This window comes from Muscardinus avellanarius (genome assembly GCF_963383645.1).
Source record: "Muscardinus avellanarius genome assembly, chromosome: 11".
In the NCBI taxonomy this organism is placed as follows: Eukaryota; Metazoa; Chordata; class Mammalia; order Rodentia; family Gliridae; genus Muscardinus; species Muscardinus avellanarius.
In genome coordinates this window covers 41810986-41831417 of record NC_137797.1, presented here as the reverse complement: position 1 = coordinate 41831417, position 20432 = coordinate 41810986, and the positions used below count along the sequence as shown (strand labels likewise).

General features: G+C 38.5%; 1 protein-coding gene across 4 annotated transcripts in view; it reads right to left on the bottom strand.

Annotated features, from left to right (window-relative positions):
• The window catches only part of PPP1R12A (protein phosphatase 1 regulatory subunit 12A), a gene marked incomplete at both ends in the record, with an annotated part of 143374 nt that extends 123584 nt beyond the window's left edge, over nt 1-19790 (bottom strand). For all 4 annotated transcript variants that reach the window (XM_080706416.1, XM_080706418.1, XM_080706419.1 and 1 more), the window contains one exon: nt 19554-19790. In XM_080706416.1, the coding sequence (XP_080562542.1) occupies nt 19554-19790 (237 nt within the window). The remainder of the gene's footprint in view (nt 1-19553) is intronic.
• Nucleotides 19791-20432: the final 642 nt, after the last annotated feature.

Below are 20432 nucleotides of genomic sequence, written 5' to 3'. Positions count from 1 at the left end.
ATCTTACAGGTCTACAGACAGAAAAGTTAGTACTCTCATTTTCTCACAAGTGTATAGTGGAGTTTTCCAGGTAGTACAAATGTGACATCACAATAAGTTAGATGTAGAAAAGAAACAAGAGTTTCATTGTCTTAAGCAAAATATTAAAGAAATCTACAAAAATGTAAACAGTGCTACTCTTTTCCTGAAAGATTTTGTTTTGCAAAATACATGTATTTTTCACAAACATGTTATTTATATTGGAACATAACTGGTTACTGTTATTCAAAATAATTATTTTAGCTGGGTGGGCATGGTGGCACATGCATATAATCTCAGTACTTACAGGGCTGAGAGAGGAGGATGGCAGGTTTGCAACTAGCCTTACCAACTTAGCCCCTCCACAACTTAGTGCGAGCTTGTTTCAAATTTAAAATGAAAAAAAAAAAAATTGAACTAGTGTGCAGCTAAGAGGTAGAATGCCCGTGGGTTCAAGCCCCAGTATTACAGAATAAATAAAATAAAATTTTAAAGTCTTTTCAGTTTTATTTTCTAATTTTTAAAGTACTTATAGACAGCCAATATAAACCAGTGTTCTTGGGATTCCTCAATATCTTAACATTAAATAATAATGGATAGAAATAAAATATTATTTTACTGAGGTAACTGTAAATTCACATGCAGTTCTAAGAAATAATAGAAATAGCCCTTTGTCTAGGTTCTCATGATGAAATTTTAAAATACTATGGTATAATATGACAACCATTCACTGACACTGACACAGTCCACTTATTCAGACTTCCCCAATATCACTTGTACTCATTTGTATATTGTGTCCTCAATTTTAAAGAGTATACAGTTCTGCTCTGCTGCAACTCAGTGAGACGCTGCTTCAAAATAAAGAACAAAAAATAGGGCTGGGGGTGTAGCTGGGAGGTAAAATGCCCCTGGGTTCTAGCCCCAGTACTGCAAAATAAATAAATAAATAAATTATACACACACACACACACACACACACACACACACACACACACACACACACAGATGGAAGCCAGAAAGTCTAAGAACTACTGATTTAAGATTTAACGTTTGTGATTTTTTATGTTTATATGTTGGGTATTTGTTTTATACACTGCGCATTTATACAACTGATATTTATACCCTTAGGAACTTGATTTCCAGTTTGTGTCTCCTTCATCTCCTCAAAATTCATGATTTTAGTAAAGTTTGTTCAGAGGGATTTAGACCCACCAACCAACACTGATAACGATATACATGACCCGAGATGATACATGAATAATCTAAGATGATCAAACGATCTCTTTCCTGGGAATCTAGAATTAGAACTAAGAAGGGTATCCATCTCTCTATAGATATTTAAACAAGAATGTAAGTTCTGAAATTGTTGGTAACCTTATTTTTTTGCCTTCTGAACTGGAAAAAGAAAATCTAGTTTGCTATAAAAAATAACAAAAGTAGATCATTAGAAACAATGATGACTAACATAAGAGAACCTCTGGGGATGCATATAGCTTCTGGTTCTTATTCATTCCAGAAGCTCTGGCTCTGTGAGATACCTCTATAATCTTAAAATAAATTACTTTATTTAGGTTTATTCAAATGAACTTTTCTTCCGTAAAATAAAGACACCTAACTAATGTGTGCATAAAATCTTTTTACCATTTTCCTACTAGTGGTTGGTCTAACACTGTGGGTCACTGTGTCTTTCAAAATATACTTTTTTTTCCCACTTTTGTTGAGGGGCTGAAAAAAATAGCTGAGATAATTGTTCTAGGGATCTTAGGGCATTTCAAGAGCTGCAAGTATGTGTACTTGCATTTGTGTGAGAACATGTATATTTATACATAAATGTGTTTAACAATTCTAGAAAAAGAATTTGAAGTTCAGGTTTGCTTTTTCTACAGAACGACTTTAGTTGTACAAAGCCATTCCCTTGGTGGGCTAACTGGTGAAAACTGTTTTAACAGTAGATAAACTCTAAAGTACATAACTAGATACATTACATTGTGAGACTTGATCTCACAATGTAAAAAAATACATTTTGCTTAGATCTAAAATAAATACTAGATACTAGCCGGGTGTGGTGGCACACGCTGGTAATCCCAGCATTCAGGAGGCTGAGACCTGAGGACCGCGGTTCGTGTACAGCCTCAGCTACTTAGTGAGGCCCTCTGCAACTCAGTGAGACCCGGTTTCAAAATAAAGAATAAAAAACAGGGCAGCGGCTGTAGCTCGGAGGTAAAATGCCCCTGGATTCCATCCCCAGACCCACAAAATATAAATAAATAAATATATAAATACTAAATTTGCTTTATATTGAATTAATATATTTAAAAATTATTATTATTAGACTGTTGTCAGGCAGAGTTTGCTCCTGAAACTCAGTGACTTGTTTCTCATAAGCCTGATAAAGATGATCTCTTATCAATCCACACTTACCAATTTTTAAATTCAGAATTTTATATTAGTACCCATTATCTTTTCATCTTATTAAAGCCTCCTATTTTATGCTTTTTGAAAGTCTTACTTAGCTTCTACAGCTGTATCTACTAAAATGTTAAATCTGATAAGGTCAAAATTAAGGACCAAGGACCACTGCTTTTCCTCTGGGTTGACACTGAATCACCAATCAGAGCAGGCTGATTGATGTGCATATGTATAATGGTTCATCCAACTGTTAGTCTGGATGCATTGTTGAAGGCATTCTTTACCTGTGCAATTCTGAGAAAAATCCAACATGCTCTGAAAAACTCTACTGTCATCTCCCATATTATCTTGGCTAATATACATGCCAGATATTGTTATATTAATCAGAAAAGTAAAAAGAGCCATTCCAAAAGCTTTACTAAAATTCAAGCCATACTCAAGTTTGTAACATTTTCCTTATTTAAATATACAAAACTTGTCAAAAAAGAAAGTGAAATGATCAACATAACCTGTTTGCAAACAATTCAAAATAGCATCTAGTGATCAACTCAATATCCTCCAAAATTACATTACATGATGGATATTGGATTTTGTTAATCAAAGGTAGATTATTTTATGCCAACATACATACACAAAACCAGTACCAGCCAGGCCTGGTGGCGCACGCTTGTAATCCCAGGATTGGGGGGCTGAGACCAGAGGATCACGGCTCACTGACAGCCTCACTAGCTACTACTAGTGAGGCCCTCTGCAACTTAGTGAGACCCTGTTTCAAAATAAAGAATAAAAAATTGGGCAGGGGGTGTAGCTCAGAGGTCGAATGCACCTGGGTTCCATCCCCAGACCTGCAAAACAAAAAACAAAACAAAACAAAAAAACCCAAAAAAACCCAGTACTACCAAAAAAGTATATGCAAACATCATTCCATCAGTTGCCTTCTTTCTATTATTCTAACTTTTTAAAGTCTTCTTTCACTGTTTTTAAAAATATTTTCTCAAAATATATATAATTCTAAACTGTAACATTTCCTGATCCTAAGAAGTTTGTGGCCATTTTTTACAATTTGTTCTTGAAGTTGATATTCATCATCAAATTTTTTTATTCATAAAACACAAGAGCTCAGTGTACAAAAATTGCTTTTGTACATCTTTCCTCTATATCTCTCCCAGTGAAATTGTTTAAAATTCGTACATCTAAATTGTGTCTTTTAAAATGGCCCTTTTGTGCTCAAAAAAATGACTTGCCTTTGGTAATTATCTTTTATCAGAACTTTCTGTAGTCCACTTGCCAAAAGCTACAGAATATAACCAACTATACCCAGAATGTTTTTTTTTTGTTTTTTGGGTTTTTTTGGTGGTACTGGGGATGGAACCCAGTGGCCTCCTACCTCCCGGCTACACTCCCAGACCTATTTTATATTTTATTTGGAAACAGGGTCTCAACAAGTTTCTAAGAGCCTCACTAAATAGCTGAGGCTGGCTTTGAACCTGCACTATCCTCCTGTCTCAGGCTCCTAAGCACGGGGATTACAAGCATGCACCACCACGCCCGGCTTACCCAGAATAATTTTAATTACTTGTTCTAAAAACTATCCCAAGGTGTCTATCACAATGGCATTTCTTATTAAAGTGGGAAGCTGAGACAGGAGGATCGTGCAGGTTCAAAGCCAGCCTCAGCTACTTAGTGGGCTCTCGGCAACTTAGTAAGACCCTGTTTCCAAATAAAATATAAAATAGGCCGGGGCTGTAGCCTGGAGGTAGAAGGCCCCTGGGTTCCATCCCCAGTACTACTCACACACAAAAAAAGTCTAAAAGAAAATAGAAGCATAAAACATATAAATATCTAAACAACAATACCAGCCTCCATAATTGGACTAAGACTAAAATTCATTAATTATGTCAACATGACTATATTTAATTCATAAGACATTCCTGGAAGTAGTCATTCAGGCATTCTTCTCCTGTGAAAACTCATCATTTTTTCTGCTTGTTGTAAAAAATTCAAGGTGACATATTTCAAAATCTGTATTTCCCTCCAAAAAACAATGTTAACAGCTAATTTCCAGAATTTTTGCCCTATGAAATCAATTGTCCCCCAAAATGGAATAATACCATACATGCTTTCTTGTAATTAACTTTTTTACATTAAAATGGTTTTGGAAGGAGAAAAATTTACATATTATCAGTTCATTTCACACATAAAACACACACACACACACATACTCCAACGTAAGATCATCTTTAAATGTCAAGGGTAGGTTGAAAAAGATGTCATGTTATTTAGAGTTTAATGTATAATAACCATCTTGAATCATTTAAGCTGAAACAAGACTAAAGATGCTTGCTCCAAGTCAAAGTAACTACAACTTTTGAATAAGAGCTAGTATCCTTAGTAACTGTAAAACTTAAAAACCATTAAAATATGCCCAAAAGAGAAACTTTACAAATAGTCAAAGTAAGCCCACTAATATTTTAAGCAAACCAGAAAAAAATACACTAAGGAATAAGAAGTGTGTATTAAGGTGTAAGTTCCTTTGCTATAGCAAATTTTGTGTATGTGTGTGGGGGGTGGTACTGGGAATGGAACCCAGGGGAATTCTACCTCCAAGCTACACCCCTAGCCTTACTTTTTATTCTCTATTTTGAAACAGGATCTGAGTTGCAAAGGGCCTCACTAAGTAGCTTAGACTGTCCTCGTACCCGGATCTTCCTGTCTCAGCCTCCCAAATGCTGGGATTACACGTGTGCGCCACCACGCCCGGCAATACAGCAAATATTTTTTACACTTATTTTTCACTGAGTAAATTTATGTGTGTGTGTGGTACTGGGGTTGACCCCAGAGGCATTCTACCCTTGAGCTACACCCATGCCCAATTTTATTTCTTACTGGAAACGGGTTCACTAGGTTGATGAGAGTCTCACTACTTGCTGAGGCTGTCCTCGAACTTGTGCTCCTCTGTCTTAGCCTCCCAAGTACAGAGATTACAGGCATGTGCGTCACCACACCTGGCTCTACTGAGTAAATTTAGAAACTGAGGGAAGTCAAGAGATTGTTGAATGTATTCTTTACTTTTAGAATTAAAGAATATACAATTCTTGGAAAAATCCAACATGCTCTGAGAAACTACTCTTCGCAGTACATTGTTTTATACAACAAGGAACATGCAGACTGTTGCTACTATCACGTCCTTCATTCCTCTCCAACAATTCTGTGCTCCTTTCCTCTCTATACCCCTTTAAGCCACATACTCCTAACACTCCTCACCACACATACAATATCATAAAAATAAATATGGCTTTACTCAGTTCCAAACTAATTCTTCTGAACTGAAAGGTAAAAAAATTAACATAAAACTTTGCATTTTAAAATAGTTCACTAAAACCCCCAAAAAACTTCATCATGGGTTTTTATTCTGTGGGGTATTTTTTTTATAGCTTCATATATTGTTTTATTTGGTCTTCATATTTCCAAGGAACAAGAGAACTAAGAGAACAAACTAAGTTCAAAACAAAACAAAAAGTCCAGGCAAGGCTTTAAATATATTATTTTTAGTTAGGCTACTCTCCCTTTTGTACAATATCCTGTATATTCTTAGTGGACATTTCATTCATGGCTCTTAATTTGTTTACTTGTCCATCTTCCCCAATATCATTCTTATATATCCTGATCCTGACTTAAAATAGTAAGCACACAATAAATACTTCCTGTGTGCTGTGAAAAGCACCTCCAATTACCTAGTGTTCACACCACAAACCAGGTATACCCATTTTTTTTTTTTCGTGTCTGCAGATAGAACCCAGAGGCATTTGACTTCCGAGCTACACCCCCTGCCCAATTTTTTATTCTTTATTTTGAAATAGGGTCTCACTGAGTGGCGAAGGGCCTCACTAAGTAGCTGAGGCTGTCTGGGAACCGTGATCCTCAGGTCTCAGCCTCCCGAATGCTGGGATTACAAGCGTGCGCCACCACGCCCGGCTTCCGATGTCTAATTTAAATTGACAATACTTCTGTTCACCTCCAGATCTTTGCATATGCTATTTTGTTTCTGAAATAATCTCTCATACTCTTCCCATCCTCACAAACTTGGGTTAACTTCTACAGATCACTCAGCAGCTCAAACATCAACTTGATCCAGAAAGGCTCTCCCACTCCTAAACCTAGGTGAGGTATGACTTCAGGAGCATCCAAGTACTATATACTACTCCCATTACATGTCATTACACATAACTGATGGAAATTTATAATTGCCTGTATATTTAGCTATATATTCTAGTAAAATACAAGCTTTGTTAAGAGAAGGACAATGTCTGGCTATCTTGTTCCCAATCTTAACTACAGGGACTAACACCAACCTTAAGGGGTCTGCTAATGCCTCAACTTTTAATGAACACTGATAAATATGTAACAATTTCACTTTTTAGAAACTATAACAGCTTCTGAGAAACAATTCATTAGCCATAGAATAACCCACTTAAGAAAGTATAATTAAATGGAGTTTGGTGTATTCATAGAATTGTCCAATCATTAACATAATTTCAGAACATTTTCATCACCCTAAAAAGAAACACTGCACCTATTAAGCAGTAATCTTCCAATTTCCCTCAACCTCAACACCTTCAGTCTCTGGCAACCATTTACCCATCTTCATAGATTTGTCTTCTCTGGACATTTCATGTAAGTTAAATACTATAACATGGCCTCTCTCTCTCTTTTTTGCAGTACTAAGGATGGAACCTAGGAACACTGTACCTCTGAGTTACACCCCAAGCCCTATTTTTTTAGTCTTTTTTATATTTTTTGAAACAGGGTCTCACTGAGTCACATTGTAACTTTACATTCAATATTTTGAAGAAATTATTTTGAAAAGTGGCTGCACATTTTACACTACCACCAACAGTGTATGAGGGTTCCAATTTGTCCAAATCCTAGCCAATACTTGTTATTTATCATGTTTTATTATAGCTATCCTAGTAGATGTGTGTTCATAGAATTGTGTGTTCATAGAAATGGTATCTTATTGTGGTTTTGATTTGCATTTTCCTGTAGCTAAAGTAATTTCATTTTACTACAGATTCCGGAATAGTACTGTTGGGATCTGCTTTAGTAAAAAATGTATCCTCTCCCCAGGCCTTAATAGAGTCAGGCACAGAGTAAGCCTTTAGTATTTGTTAAATAAACATGTAACTATATTGTAGATTTGAAATTATTTGCTTTTCAGGTATAAGTGTAATAGGGGAGACTGACTGTATAAAAAAGTGAGAAAATGAGATGACCCTAAAATTTTAGCTTAGTAAATGGAAGACTGATGTTTAAAATAAGATATAATATGAAAAGAACAGATTGTATAAAAGGAAAACAGTTGAAACTACAGAACTGAATGACAGAAAAGAAAAAAACAGACATATGAGAACCTTAGAAACATTCATCTTTAAGAAACAGATTAGAACAAGAAATTGAACAGAAGCATTCAGAAATAAACCAAGAAGAAACAGGCTTATAAAAGGCTCAAGACATCTGTAGGTAAGGGATCTAAAACAGCTTTTCTCAGGTTGCCTTTCCCAACATTCTAGGTTTAAGTATCTTATCCTTTATCTTTACGCTAGCACTTATTAAAATTTTAATAATTTGTTCACAGGACCACCTCAACTAGACTGTACACTATTTGCAAGGAGGAACTACTGTTTTTAGAGTTTAGTACAGGGCTGGTTATGTGGTAAATTATGATCTATATATTTGTGGCATGAATGAGTTCAGTTAATCAATTTATTTTTATTTTTATTTTTATTTTTTGGTGATACTGGGGTTCCTGGAAACCCTTCTACCTCCAGGCTACACTCCTAGACCTAGTTTTATACTATTTTATTTGGAAACAGGGTCTTTTAAGCCAGCGAGGCTGGCTTTGAACCTGCGCGATCTTCCTGTCTCTTCCTCCCAAGTGCAGGGATTACAAGTGTGTGCCACCACGCCTGGCTCAGTTAATCAATTTAAATGAAAAACAGTAGTATATGAAAGTTAAATATAAATGTTTCAATAACATATATACTTCAAAATCTTAGAACATATGAACTAAATCTTAAAGGGAATAAAAGAAGAATTTTTACCATTCTCTTCCCCAACTAACTTCTCTGAGTAAAATACAACAAACTTTGCCTATGCACACAGGCATGAGAATGGGGATGCACGGGTGCGCGCGCGCGCGCACACACACACACACACACACACACACACACACACTTTCTATGGCCCTACGGTTTTTGTTGTTGTTGTTAGAGATCATTTAAACCACACACACACATAACTTCAGCTCAGTATGGGATAAAAAAAAAATCAAGTATTTTTTAAAGTGATGCTTTCCTTGTAGAATCTCTCACTTAATGCACATATGTACTTAAATAGATCACTAAAAGGTGACAGCTGAGGAATGCGTTCACTTCTTTCCATGGTTTCTAGTGACTGTCATTTCAGAAATGCCTATACAACACATGACAACATGGAATGTCACCACCCATGAAAGAGCATTTGAGTTGAGTAAGCACTTAGGGAAGTAACACAGAATCGTTTATCTTTTATGGTTGGTCATCACAACAACAAAAATATAAACAGCAGAAATACTAATGAAGTCAGAAAACAGTGGCATACAAGGATACACAGTGAAAATGTTACTTAGACTCTGATTAAAATTGCTAGAAGAGCCGGGGCGTGGTGGTGCACACTTGTAATTCCAGCCTTCAGGAGGCTGAGACCAGAGGATCGCAGTTCAAGGACAGCTTCAGCTCCTTAGTGAGGCCATCTGCAACTCAGTGAAACTTGGTTTCAAAATAAAGAATAAAAAAGGGCAGGGAGGGTAGCTCGGAGGTTGAATGCCCCTGGGTTCCATCCCCAGAACTGCAGGGGGAAAAAATTGCTAGAAGAGCTGGCACATTCCTATAAACCAGTACTTGAGAGGCTGAGGCAGGTTCAAGGCTAGCCTCAGCAACTTAGCAGGACCCTCAACAACCGAGGAAGACTTTGATGAGAGAGAGGAGGAAAAAGGAAGAGAGAGAGAGAGAGAGAGAGAGAGGGGGGGGGGAGGGAGGGAGGAGAAAGGGAAAGCGAGAGCAAGCGAGCTGGAGTATAGCTCAAAGGAAGAATGCTCCTGGGTTCAATCCTCAGTGCCAAAAAAGCTTGATCTATGTAATGCTTCCAAAGCTATTATAGTAGGAATTTATTTTCTAAAGGAACATCCAAGGATTTGTTTAAAGAAATTCACTTTTTTTTTTGGTGGTACTGGGGTTCCTGGAAGCCCTTCTACCTCCGGGCTACACTCCCAGACCTATTTTATTTTTGGAAACAGTGTCTCTTAAGCCAGCGTGGCTGGCTTCGAACCTGCGTGATCCTCCTGTCTCCGCCTCCCAAGCGCAGGGATTACAAGCATGCACCACCACTCCCGGCCTAAAGAAATTCACTTTTAACCAAAAGTGGTGGCACATGCTTGTCATCCCAGTATTTGGGAGGCTGAGACAGGAGGGTTGCAGATTTGCAGCCAGCCTCAGCTATATAGTTGAGACTACTTAGTGAGACCCTATTTCAAAATAAAGTATAAAAAAATTCAGGCTGGGGGTACAGCTTGGAGGTAAAATGCACCTAGGTTCAATCCCTAGTACCGATAGATTTAAAACAAAATTAAATTCACTTTTAAAGTAAATTATACTAAGCAAATTTTTACTTAGGTTGGTAATCAGTAATACATCCTCTTTCAAAAATAAATCTAAAATCCTGATAAAATTTTTACCGTAACAATGGCTACTTAAAATTAAATTGTTGGAGCCAATGTGGTGGCGCTTGCCTGAAATCCTAGTACTTGGAGGCTGAAACAAGAGGAACGCAGGTTCAAGACCAACCTCAGCAACTTAGCAAGACTATCAGCAACCTAGCAAGACCTTGTTTCAAAACAAAAAATACAAAGGGCTAGAGGCAAAATGCTTCCCCCAAAATTTAAGTTGTTGGTATGTACTTTTTTGTGAGAATGCCTTTAATTCTTTTAAGGCTGTTATATTTACCCATACAAATTGCCATCATTTTATTTTCTATGAACTCACTTTTCAAAAGATCACATTAAAAAAAAAAATCAACAGTACACCTGCTAAAATCAAATGCCGATACCAAAGGGATTTAAACAAAAATAAAGCAAAGATCCTATTTGAAGGGATTATTACTTTATCTAGAGCATAGGTTCCAATTGAGTTGGCTTGCCAACCTCCTTTTCAGAAAAATTACTCAGCACCTCAGCTCCCAGAAATCTGCCTCCATTAAGCAAATAAACTGAAAGATACATTGAACAATTTGCATTATTTTATGTATCTATATTTCATTCCTATACCTTCACGGGAAGCAGTATCACTCATACTGGGAATCGAAAGTCTAGAAATAAAATATACTAATAATTACAGGCAGTGCATAATTGCCAAATTCACAATGATTCTCATTGTGTGATATAGTGGTCAAGCAAGTTTACACTTAGTGCTTTGAGGTGGTCCTTAAAAAAAATAAGCTGGGAATAAATTCCAGAGGAAGGTAAGTAACATGCACAAACTGACTGATTTTAAATATTAAACCAATGGTTTTCAAAGAAAGCTTTCACTAATCTCCTGAATCCCTTCAGATAAACTCTTTACTCATTAAGTGACCCCAGTGCACGAACTCTGATGATCTAGCCTGCCACCACCTGTACTCTATCATACCCTACCAAAAATCAGGACACAGATAATAGTTTGAACGTTCACTCTTAAGTACTCTCAACTTTCCTGAAAGAGCATAAAAAAATTGTTGTTAAACTATCAGTAATTTTATAAGTTAAAGTATGAGTCTCAACTGACCTCTATTTGGATACTACATCCTTTTGTTGTTAAAATATTCTTTTTATGAAATGATGATGACACTATCAGTGACCAAACTTATTTATTTATTTTGCAGCACTGAGGATTGAACCCAGGGGTATTCTATCTCCAAGCTACACCCTCATCACTATTTTTTTTATTGCTTTATTTTTCTTTTGTTTTCTTTTTTTTCCCCTAGTCCTGGGGATTGAACCCAGAGGCATTCTACGTCTGGGCTATATTCCCAGCCCTATTTTATTTTTTATTTTGAAATAGGGTCTCACTAAGTTGTGGAGGGCTTCACTAAGTAGCTGAGACTGGCAAACCTGCGATCCTCTTGTCTCAACCTCCCAAGTACAGGGATTGGAAACATTTACCACCATGCCCGGCTCTATTTTTAAATTCTTTGTTTTGAAACAGGGTCTCACTAAAGTGTTAAGGCTGGGTCTTCAATCCTCCTCTCTCAGCCTCCTAAGTACTGGGTTACTGGGCATGCACCACCATGCCTTGCAAACCGTTTTGTTTTTAATGTCCATTTAAAACAAATGAAAAGGCCATTGCCAAAATGAAAAGGCAATGCTGTTCTTTCAGTGACTAAACTTTTTTTTTTAAATGTACTGGTCTGTGAAACACAAGATCCAGGGACTTGATGGGCAATAATTAAATCATATTACACATTTTTTACCTGCCTTTTCCAAATTAGGACCCCATTATCTAACTTCACTAAATTCTGCAAACTATGAATGTACTATTCTTATAACTTGGCATCCTTACTAACAAAAAGCCTCCTAATTAAAATCAAACTTTAAAAGTTAATTTTAAGCCAGGCATGATGGCGCATGCTTGTAATCCCAGAGCTTGGGAAGCTGAGACAGGAGGATCACACAGGTTCAAAGCCAGCCTCAGCTACTTAGTGAGGCTCTCAGCAACTTAGCGAGACCCTGTTTCCAAAAAAATTATAAAAATAGGTCTGGGAATACAGCCCAGAGATAGAAAAGTCCCTGGGTTCCACCCCCAGTACCACACAAAAAAAGTTCATTTTACTAGCTCAGTAATCACTTTAGATAACTTTACTGGTATTTCATACAATGTGCCAAATTCTAATTACAAATATCAGTAGTCACTGTACAGAAAGAGATTAAGTCAAGTAGTGGTGACAAGTTGGAGAATGATTTTTTTTTTCTGAAGTACTGAGGATTGAACACAGGGTAATTGTACCTCCTTGCTATATCCCTAGCCCTATTTTTTTTTTTTTTTTCTTTCAGGCACTGGGGATGGAACCCAGAAGCATTCTATCTCTGAGCTATACCCCCAGTCCTATTTTTTTTTTTTTGGTGGTACATGGGGGTGGAACCCAGAGGCTTTCTACCTCCAGGCTATACTCCCAGACCTTTTTTATATTTTATTTGGAAACAGGGTCTCACTAAGTTGCTGAGAGCCTCACTAAGTAGCTGAGGCTGGCTTCGAACCTGTGCGATCCTCCTGTCTCAGCCTCCCAAGCGCGGGGACTACAAGCGTGTGCCACGCCCGGCCTCCTAGCCCTATTTTTTATTCTTTATTATGAAACAGGATCTCACTAAGTTGCAGAGGGCCTCACTGAGTAGCTGAGACTGGCCATTAACCTAGATCCTCCTGTCTCAGACTCCCAAGCACTGGGATTACAAGCATGCACCACCATGCCTAGCCTAGAGACAGATTTTTTAATATCCCTGATACAAACTTGCCTTTATTTCTAAAGAGTCAAATATGTACACACACACACACACACACACACACACACACACACACACGGTAATGAGTATGAAAAACCTCCTAAAACAGCAAAATAAACATATTGAAAAACTAAACTCTTTTTGTGTGAGGGAGGGGATACTGGGGCTAGAACCCAGGGACATTCTACTTCCCAGCACCTCCAGCCCTATTTTTTATTCTTTATTTTGAAACAAAGTCTCACTAAATTGCAGAAAGCCTAAGTAGCTGAGGCTGGATCCTCTTGTCTCAGCCTCCTAAGTACTAGGATTAGAAGCTTGTGCCACCACTCCCAACTAGTTGAAAAACTAAACTCTACATCCTGAAAAAAGGCGAATTTTTATTTTTGTAGTAACTTCCTTTGCAACTTCCCAAAGCACTTTATTAAGTATTCTTGACATAATAGTCAGTCAAAACAGTCTTGACAATTCCTAAATTAGGCTATTTTGAATTTTAAGATTACTTTAAATACGATACTACTTTAATTCTTTTTTTTTTTCAAGTACTGGAGATTTAAACCAGAGGTATTCTATCTCCAAGCTACAATCCCAGTCATATTTTTTTTTCTTTTTTTGAAAAAGGATTTCACTAAGTTGCTAAAGCATGTCTCAAACCTGTGATCCTCCTGTTTCAGTCTCCCAAGTACTGGGATTATAGGCAGGTGCCACCACACCTGACCCCAACTACTGTATTTCAATTACCATCTAAAGGTTTTAAGTGTTAGCTAGCTAAAATAAAAGTAGATGAAGAAAAAATTTATACCTGTGTGTGTTTTTCACCTGAATTTCTGCTTATAAGGAAACTCTCAGCCACAAATCACTACCATAATTGAAAGATTTAAGACTGCTTTCTTCTTCAAACTTAAAAGAAGGCACCTAGAACAAAATGCGGCTTCTGGACTTCGCCTGAAACAGAATCTCAGCTGCCATTTATTATGTTGACAACCTTGAGCAAGAGAAAAAGGACACTGTGAGAATTAAATGATATTGTTTATAAAAGCATCTCTTCTTAGTAAAAATTCTGAAAAGCAATGGCTATTACATATTCAACACCAACTACAATAAACTCAAAACAACTGGTTGAGGTCTTCAATTCTTCAAAGGTATACCAAAATGCTAATATTCTATCTTTTCAACATGACTGTAGAACCCTACAACTTTCAAAAGAATGGCTTTTTTTTTTTTTGGCAGGTAATGAAAATAGCAACCTCAGGAGTGTCAAGAAGTAACATGTTACAGCAGTGACATAAAATGCCCCCCTTTGAGGTTTCTAAAGAGCAATCTATTAAAAGTCATCTAATTAGATTTTAAGTACAGGAACTCTTATCGCATGAAGAGTTTGTAAAACATGCTAAAGAACAGATGATGAAAAAATTTCCTCTGTTCCTTCCAGTCTTACGTAGCTATACTAGAAAATGTCCCATCACAGCTCATAGTCACACTGGAGCTGAAGCACTTGAAAGATGGTCTTGGTTATGACACTTCAAAGTCAGACCACAAAACTGTTGCCAGGAAACACAGAGGCAGCAACTGCAGAGAAAGCATTATAACAGCAGCAGTGTGGGCACTGGTGCTCTACCCACATCCCATATATGGCTAGGGCTGTCCATTTATTTGTCAGAAGTGAGAGGCCAATTTGGGGTTGTAAATTTGTTTACATGGGTTTTTAAAAATGGACTTAGGATGATTTCAATAAAAAGTTTTAAGAGCCATCAGCATAGTGTCACAGCTTTTCCTAAGAAAATGGTATAGAGAAAATAATTTCACACATTCTTTTAAACACAAATTTTTGTTATTATTTATAAGTGATCCATAAGTTCTTCCAAGACCATAACGTTTCCCACCCAAGACAGGTATGTTATAAACTACAAACTCTATATTGTTTTAAATAGATTGCTCATCTATAGCAATTAAACTATTCTCTAACAAGCTACTCAAATTTAACTGCTTCCAGCATCTTTAACACTACATTTTAAGAAAAGACTACAGTACAGTATTTCTTTTACTGACAGTCACATGTTTTATAAAAACGTTTCAAATGGCTTATTTGGAAGTTAATAAAAATTATCTTTTAAGTAGAGGCTTTTAATACAAAATTTATCTGCAAGTATGTATTGAAAAGTAAAAGAAAAACATTTACTATAAAATAATAATAAAACACGGACCTAATTCAACTTTTTTTGGTGTGTGTGTTACTATGGATGGAACCCAGGGGCATACCACCTCGGAGCTACACCTCCAACCCTATTTTTTTATTCTTTATTTTGAAACAGGGTCTCACTGAGTTGCAAAGGGCCTCACTAAGTAGCTGAGGCTGTCCATGAACTGCAATCCTCCTGTCTCAAACTCCCAAATGTTGGGATTACAAACCTGTGCTACCATGCCTGGCATGGTATGTCTTTATTTTGACACAAGGTCTCACTAAGTTGCAAAAGGCCAGTTCAAGGCCAGTCTCAGCAATTTAGGGAGGACCTCAGCAACTTAGTGAGACCTGTTTCAAAAGAAAAAAATTTTAAAAAGTGAGAGTGTAGCTCAGAGGTAGAATGCTCTTCGGTTCAATGCTCAGACACACACATACACACACACACACACACACACACACACACACACACACACACGAAGTAAGTTGATAATATTGATGGCAAGGAAAAGAATTAATGTAAAGGTAATTGTGAAGAAAAGACTGAATCAGATGATTGGATATAATACAGACAAGAAAAAGAGTGATAATAACTAAAATATTTAACTTATCCTACAGATTAATGAGATCATAACAAGAAACAGGGCACTAATGAAAAGAACAGTCTTGCTGAGGAAAGATGCTTTGTTTTAGACAAATTTAAAGAAATTCCTAACAATGTAAAGCTGTCTAGCAACCAAACTCAAGACAGGAAAAAGAATGCTGGTAAAGTCTATAAAGATATCTATCTTTAGCCAGGCATAGTAGTAGCACACGCTTGTAATCCCAATATTTGGGAGGCTGAGACAGACAGATGGCATCTTCAAAGCCAGAAACTTAGTAAAGCTCTCAGAAACTTAGCGAGATCCTGTTTTCAAATACAAAATAAAATAGGGCTGGGGTGTAGCTCAGAGGTAGAATGCCCCCGGCATACCCAGCACTTCCCCCACACCCACACACAAGAAATTTCAGAATAATAACAAAATTTGTAATACTTGATCTTTTAAAAACATCAGCTTCACATGTGTACGTGTGTGGTGTGTATCCTTATACTAATGTTAACTTATAAAAATAGGTTAAAACAAAATTATAACTGAAAAATCTATATTTAAATAATAAAAATCTTCTGAATCTCAAAGATTAATGTAAATACAGTAGTTCTTGTTCTGTGGCAAAGAAGGTAGATCTGTATTTACTATACTGCTACTTAAAGATAAATTTTTAAGTAGAAAATCATGACATAATACTTTAAATCAATACAAAAGAAGAACAATTAAAATGAGGGATTGAAGTTTGAAGAAACATGGGAACTGGAAATTGACTTGAAAGCACAGAGAAAGATAGGATTTTAGAGTTAAAATTAAAAAAGCTAAACTCAACTGTCAGAAGAAATCTCAGTCCTGCATTTTACATACACCAGTTAATTAGCAAAAGGCATTCTATATGTACACTATTAATCTCCCAACATTTTATAAAGTATGCTAAAATATAAGTATACTCATATACAGTAAAACTCTACCAGAGAGCTATAAAATCACTTTTGTCTACTGTAAAACTGCAATTGTACTCTAGACCTCTGTTCTAGAAAAATCTAAAATTTATATGATATGCTTGGTTGGTGCCATTTTCCAGCTGAGAGCAGAGGAAGGATATTCTAAAGACCAAGATAAAAATTTGATAAGAAAACCACTACTTTTTATACTATATAGATGACATTTCTTTATAAGAATAACTATAAATGAGAATCTTTTAAATTTCTAATGAGAAAGCTCATTAAAACAATACATTCTTAAATATAAACTTTATTTCAAAATTCAAGAACATGAGATCAAGAAGTATATCTTAGTAAATTTTGAGATTATAAAGTTTCCAAAGTTTTCTCCTGACAACAAAATGTAGGATACGCATTCACAACTAAAAAAGTGAATTTCCAAAGAGTAGCCAATAATTAATTTGGTAAAAACGTTTTAGGTATTCTATGATCTTTCGAGAAATTAATTTAAAATAAACTACTCAAGAACTATTTAACAGATCAATAGATTATTTTAGTATTAAGTATTTAAAATAAGCCAAATTCAGAAGATTTCTTAAAAGCTAAAAATCTTCTTGTGGTTCTTTAAAAAGGTCTTATCACCTTTCACTATCTGGTGTCCTAAATTTGCATAAAGTGAACTCCTTGTCCCCACATGTCATAATGGAGAAAAAATGTAAAGTAAATGAGAAATCAGAGAAAAATAACAAAATTTGTAATGCTTGATCTTTTAAAAATGTTAGCTTCACTGATTTACAGAATGTGAAGATAAATTATATGTTTTATGTGAATGACATAAACTTAGAAACTTCTGCTTAAGCCCTTGTCAACTACAACAAAACACCCATCAAGAGTAACTATGTAATACCAAACTAACCACTGAATCCAGTTAATCAGGAAGATACTGGAAAGTCTGATAATTCTTGTAACATGTACAAATTTGAAGAATAAAAAAAAAGATGTTAAGAAGCCCGTTACATGTATTTTCTCTTACTATTCCAACCAGTGTCACATAAATATTGAAGTATTAGAAAGTCTCTTCCTCTACACCAATACAACTGAATTCCTCCACACTGTAGTTAACTTCAAATTTCGACTTGACAATTTTAATAAGATACACTGACATGAACCCTTAAACAATTTCCTAACCTCAAACATACAATAATTCTTTCAGAATGAATTTCATACTAAACCATGGGGATTACACTTGAAAGAAATCTGATAAACTCTCCTATCTTATTTAATTACATTAGTATTTTAAAGCCACAGTTGCTTTCCTTCTCAAAACCTTGCTTTTAGAATCTAGAGCAACACTGTGCCCTAAAATAAACTACAGCGTCATAAAAAGTTTGCTATACATTACAGAACCTAAATTGATGGAATATAGAAAGAGGTAAAGACCATGCTACATTTCTCTGGGTGCCACGTTCTAAATCCCAGATTTGTCTTGCAATTTGTCAGTCACTTCAATCCATGCAGTCACCTTTGTAAACAAAGGCTACATGCCAAGTCTGATATGAGAATTTGATTAAATAAAACGTAAATGGTCATCATTCACTCAAACAGGAAGCAGTAAAAGGAAAAAAATGCCACTACACACCTCTCTTAAAAGGCATCGAGTTAATATTCATGAAATATAATGCCTTAAGTTTCAAACTCTCAAACAAGTTTTTACTACAAGATTACTCAAAATAAAGCTACAATCTACCACTGTTACAATCAAGTTTGAGATAACCCCAAACTCTTTTCATTGTAAGGGATTTTCTAGTAATTCCAGTTGCCCAATAAGAAAATGGAGTTTATGTCCTGTCACCTATTACCATCACTTAAAAATTGCTTTTTATCCAGAACTCCACGGGTTGTGTTGCTTTTGGCCTGTTAAAGGCAAAGCAACATTATCTCTGGATTGCCAATAGTTTCTCCTTATTTGGCTAACATTGAGAGATCCCAATCAGACTACTATAAAACTTTAACATGTACAAAGGATCCATTTTGAGAAAAGTTTGTAACCAGCTTTCTGTTTCTTTTCCACTCCCAAAAGAAAAAAATCAGAGCTTGGTAAGGGGCCTGAAGAATGCACGGTGTTTATTCTCCTCTACCTAGCCCCAGCGCACACCCCAGCACCTAGGGCTCAAGGATCTCAGATACTGCGGCAAACTCTTCTAGTACCGACTCAAAACGTTTCGGTCCAGTGGTGCACCGGGCAAGCTCTTTGGCAACACTCCTCTGACCCTCCACAGTCCCACTCCCTCTCTTTTAGCCAGGGCAGATCAGCTAATTACAACCCGTTTTCCCCTCCCCAGTGGCCAAGAGTAATAAAGGAGAAAACAGGAAATCGTTCGCTCAGGGCACTCGGCTTAGAACTCTTGATTACTATTATTATCATCATCATTTGTAATCAAGTCCTAAAAAGTACAACAAATCCAATGCCCACCTACAAGCCGAAGACATCCATCTGCTCCAACGTCCCAAATGTCCCTTGTTGTCATTTTCTTCGCTCCCCCCACCCCCCGCCCATGTATCACTGACACCGGGGCCCCGGCACAACCCACTGCACCCCTCCCTGTCTCGACCCCGCACACCAGACCTATGTCCAGGGCTGGCCGGGGGCCCCGAGCCGACCGCGTCCCGGAAGCCAGCCGGCTCCCGCTCCAGCGGCGGCGGGGCTGCGGGGGCCTCCGCGGGCAGCCGCCCCCTCACCGCGGCGGCAGGGAGGCTCCCGCGGCCCCCGGGAAGGACCCGAGGCGCGGGGAGGCCTCGGCCGGGCCCACGGGGACCCCGGGGCCGGGACAGCCGCGGCGGGGCGCACAGACCTGGTGCAGGGCGGTGAGTCCGTCCACATTGGCGTAATTGATGTCGGCGCCGCGGTGCAGCAGCTTGAGGACCTCGTCCGTGTCGCCGCTGGAGCAGGCAGCCAGGAAGACGGCGCCATCGTCGAACTTCACCTTGGTCTTCTGGCGCTTGACCACGGGAGGCTCGAGGTCCGTCTCGGAGCCGATCCAGCGCTTCAGCTGCTCGTTCCGCTTCTGCTTCGCGTCCGCCATCTTCATCCCCTCTCCTGCCGCCGGGTCTTCTTATCGCGAGGGGGGGAAGGGGAGGCGGGGAGGGAAGAGCGGGGAGGCAGGGGGTGTGTGGCCGAGCCCAGGAGCGCGGGCCCGAGGAGGGCTGGGAACCGGGAGGAGACGCTCGAGACTTCCAGTATCCCACAGAGCACTGGGGCGGGCGCCGGCCGAGCGGACCTCCCTTCCCACCGCGGAAGCCCTCCCGCCCCCGGCGCGGCCGCCCGTCACCGCCGGCCAATCTAACGTAACTTCGCGAGATCCGCGCAGGGAGGCGCCCGCGGCTTGTGCGCACGCGCGCCGCGCTGGCCCCGCCCCCGGCCCCGCCCCAGGAAGAGCGCGCCCGCGGTCAGCGGCGGGGCGGGCCGGCGGCCGGAGGGAAGCGGGTGTGGCCCCGGCGGGGACCAACCTGGAAGGGAGGAGGCCGGGAAGGAAGGTTGTCCTGCCGGGCTGCGGGCTCCCCGGGTTCCGGAAGCCGCCGTGTGTGGGGCCGCGAGGCTCCAAAGGGCGGCCCTGCCTCCCGGGTCGTGCCCGCGGGGCCGAGGCGTTTGCTCAGGGCGGGGGATTGTCCTATTGGCTGCCGTCTTTGAATGGAGTGGAACAGAGGTCGTGAATTAGGTGCTAGTGGGTGCC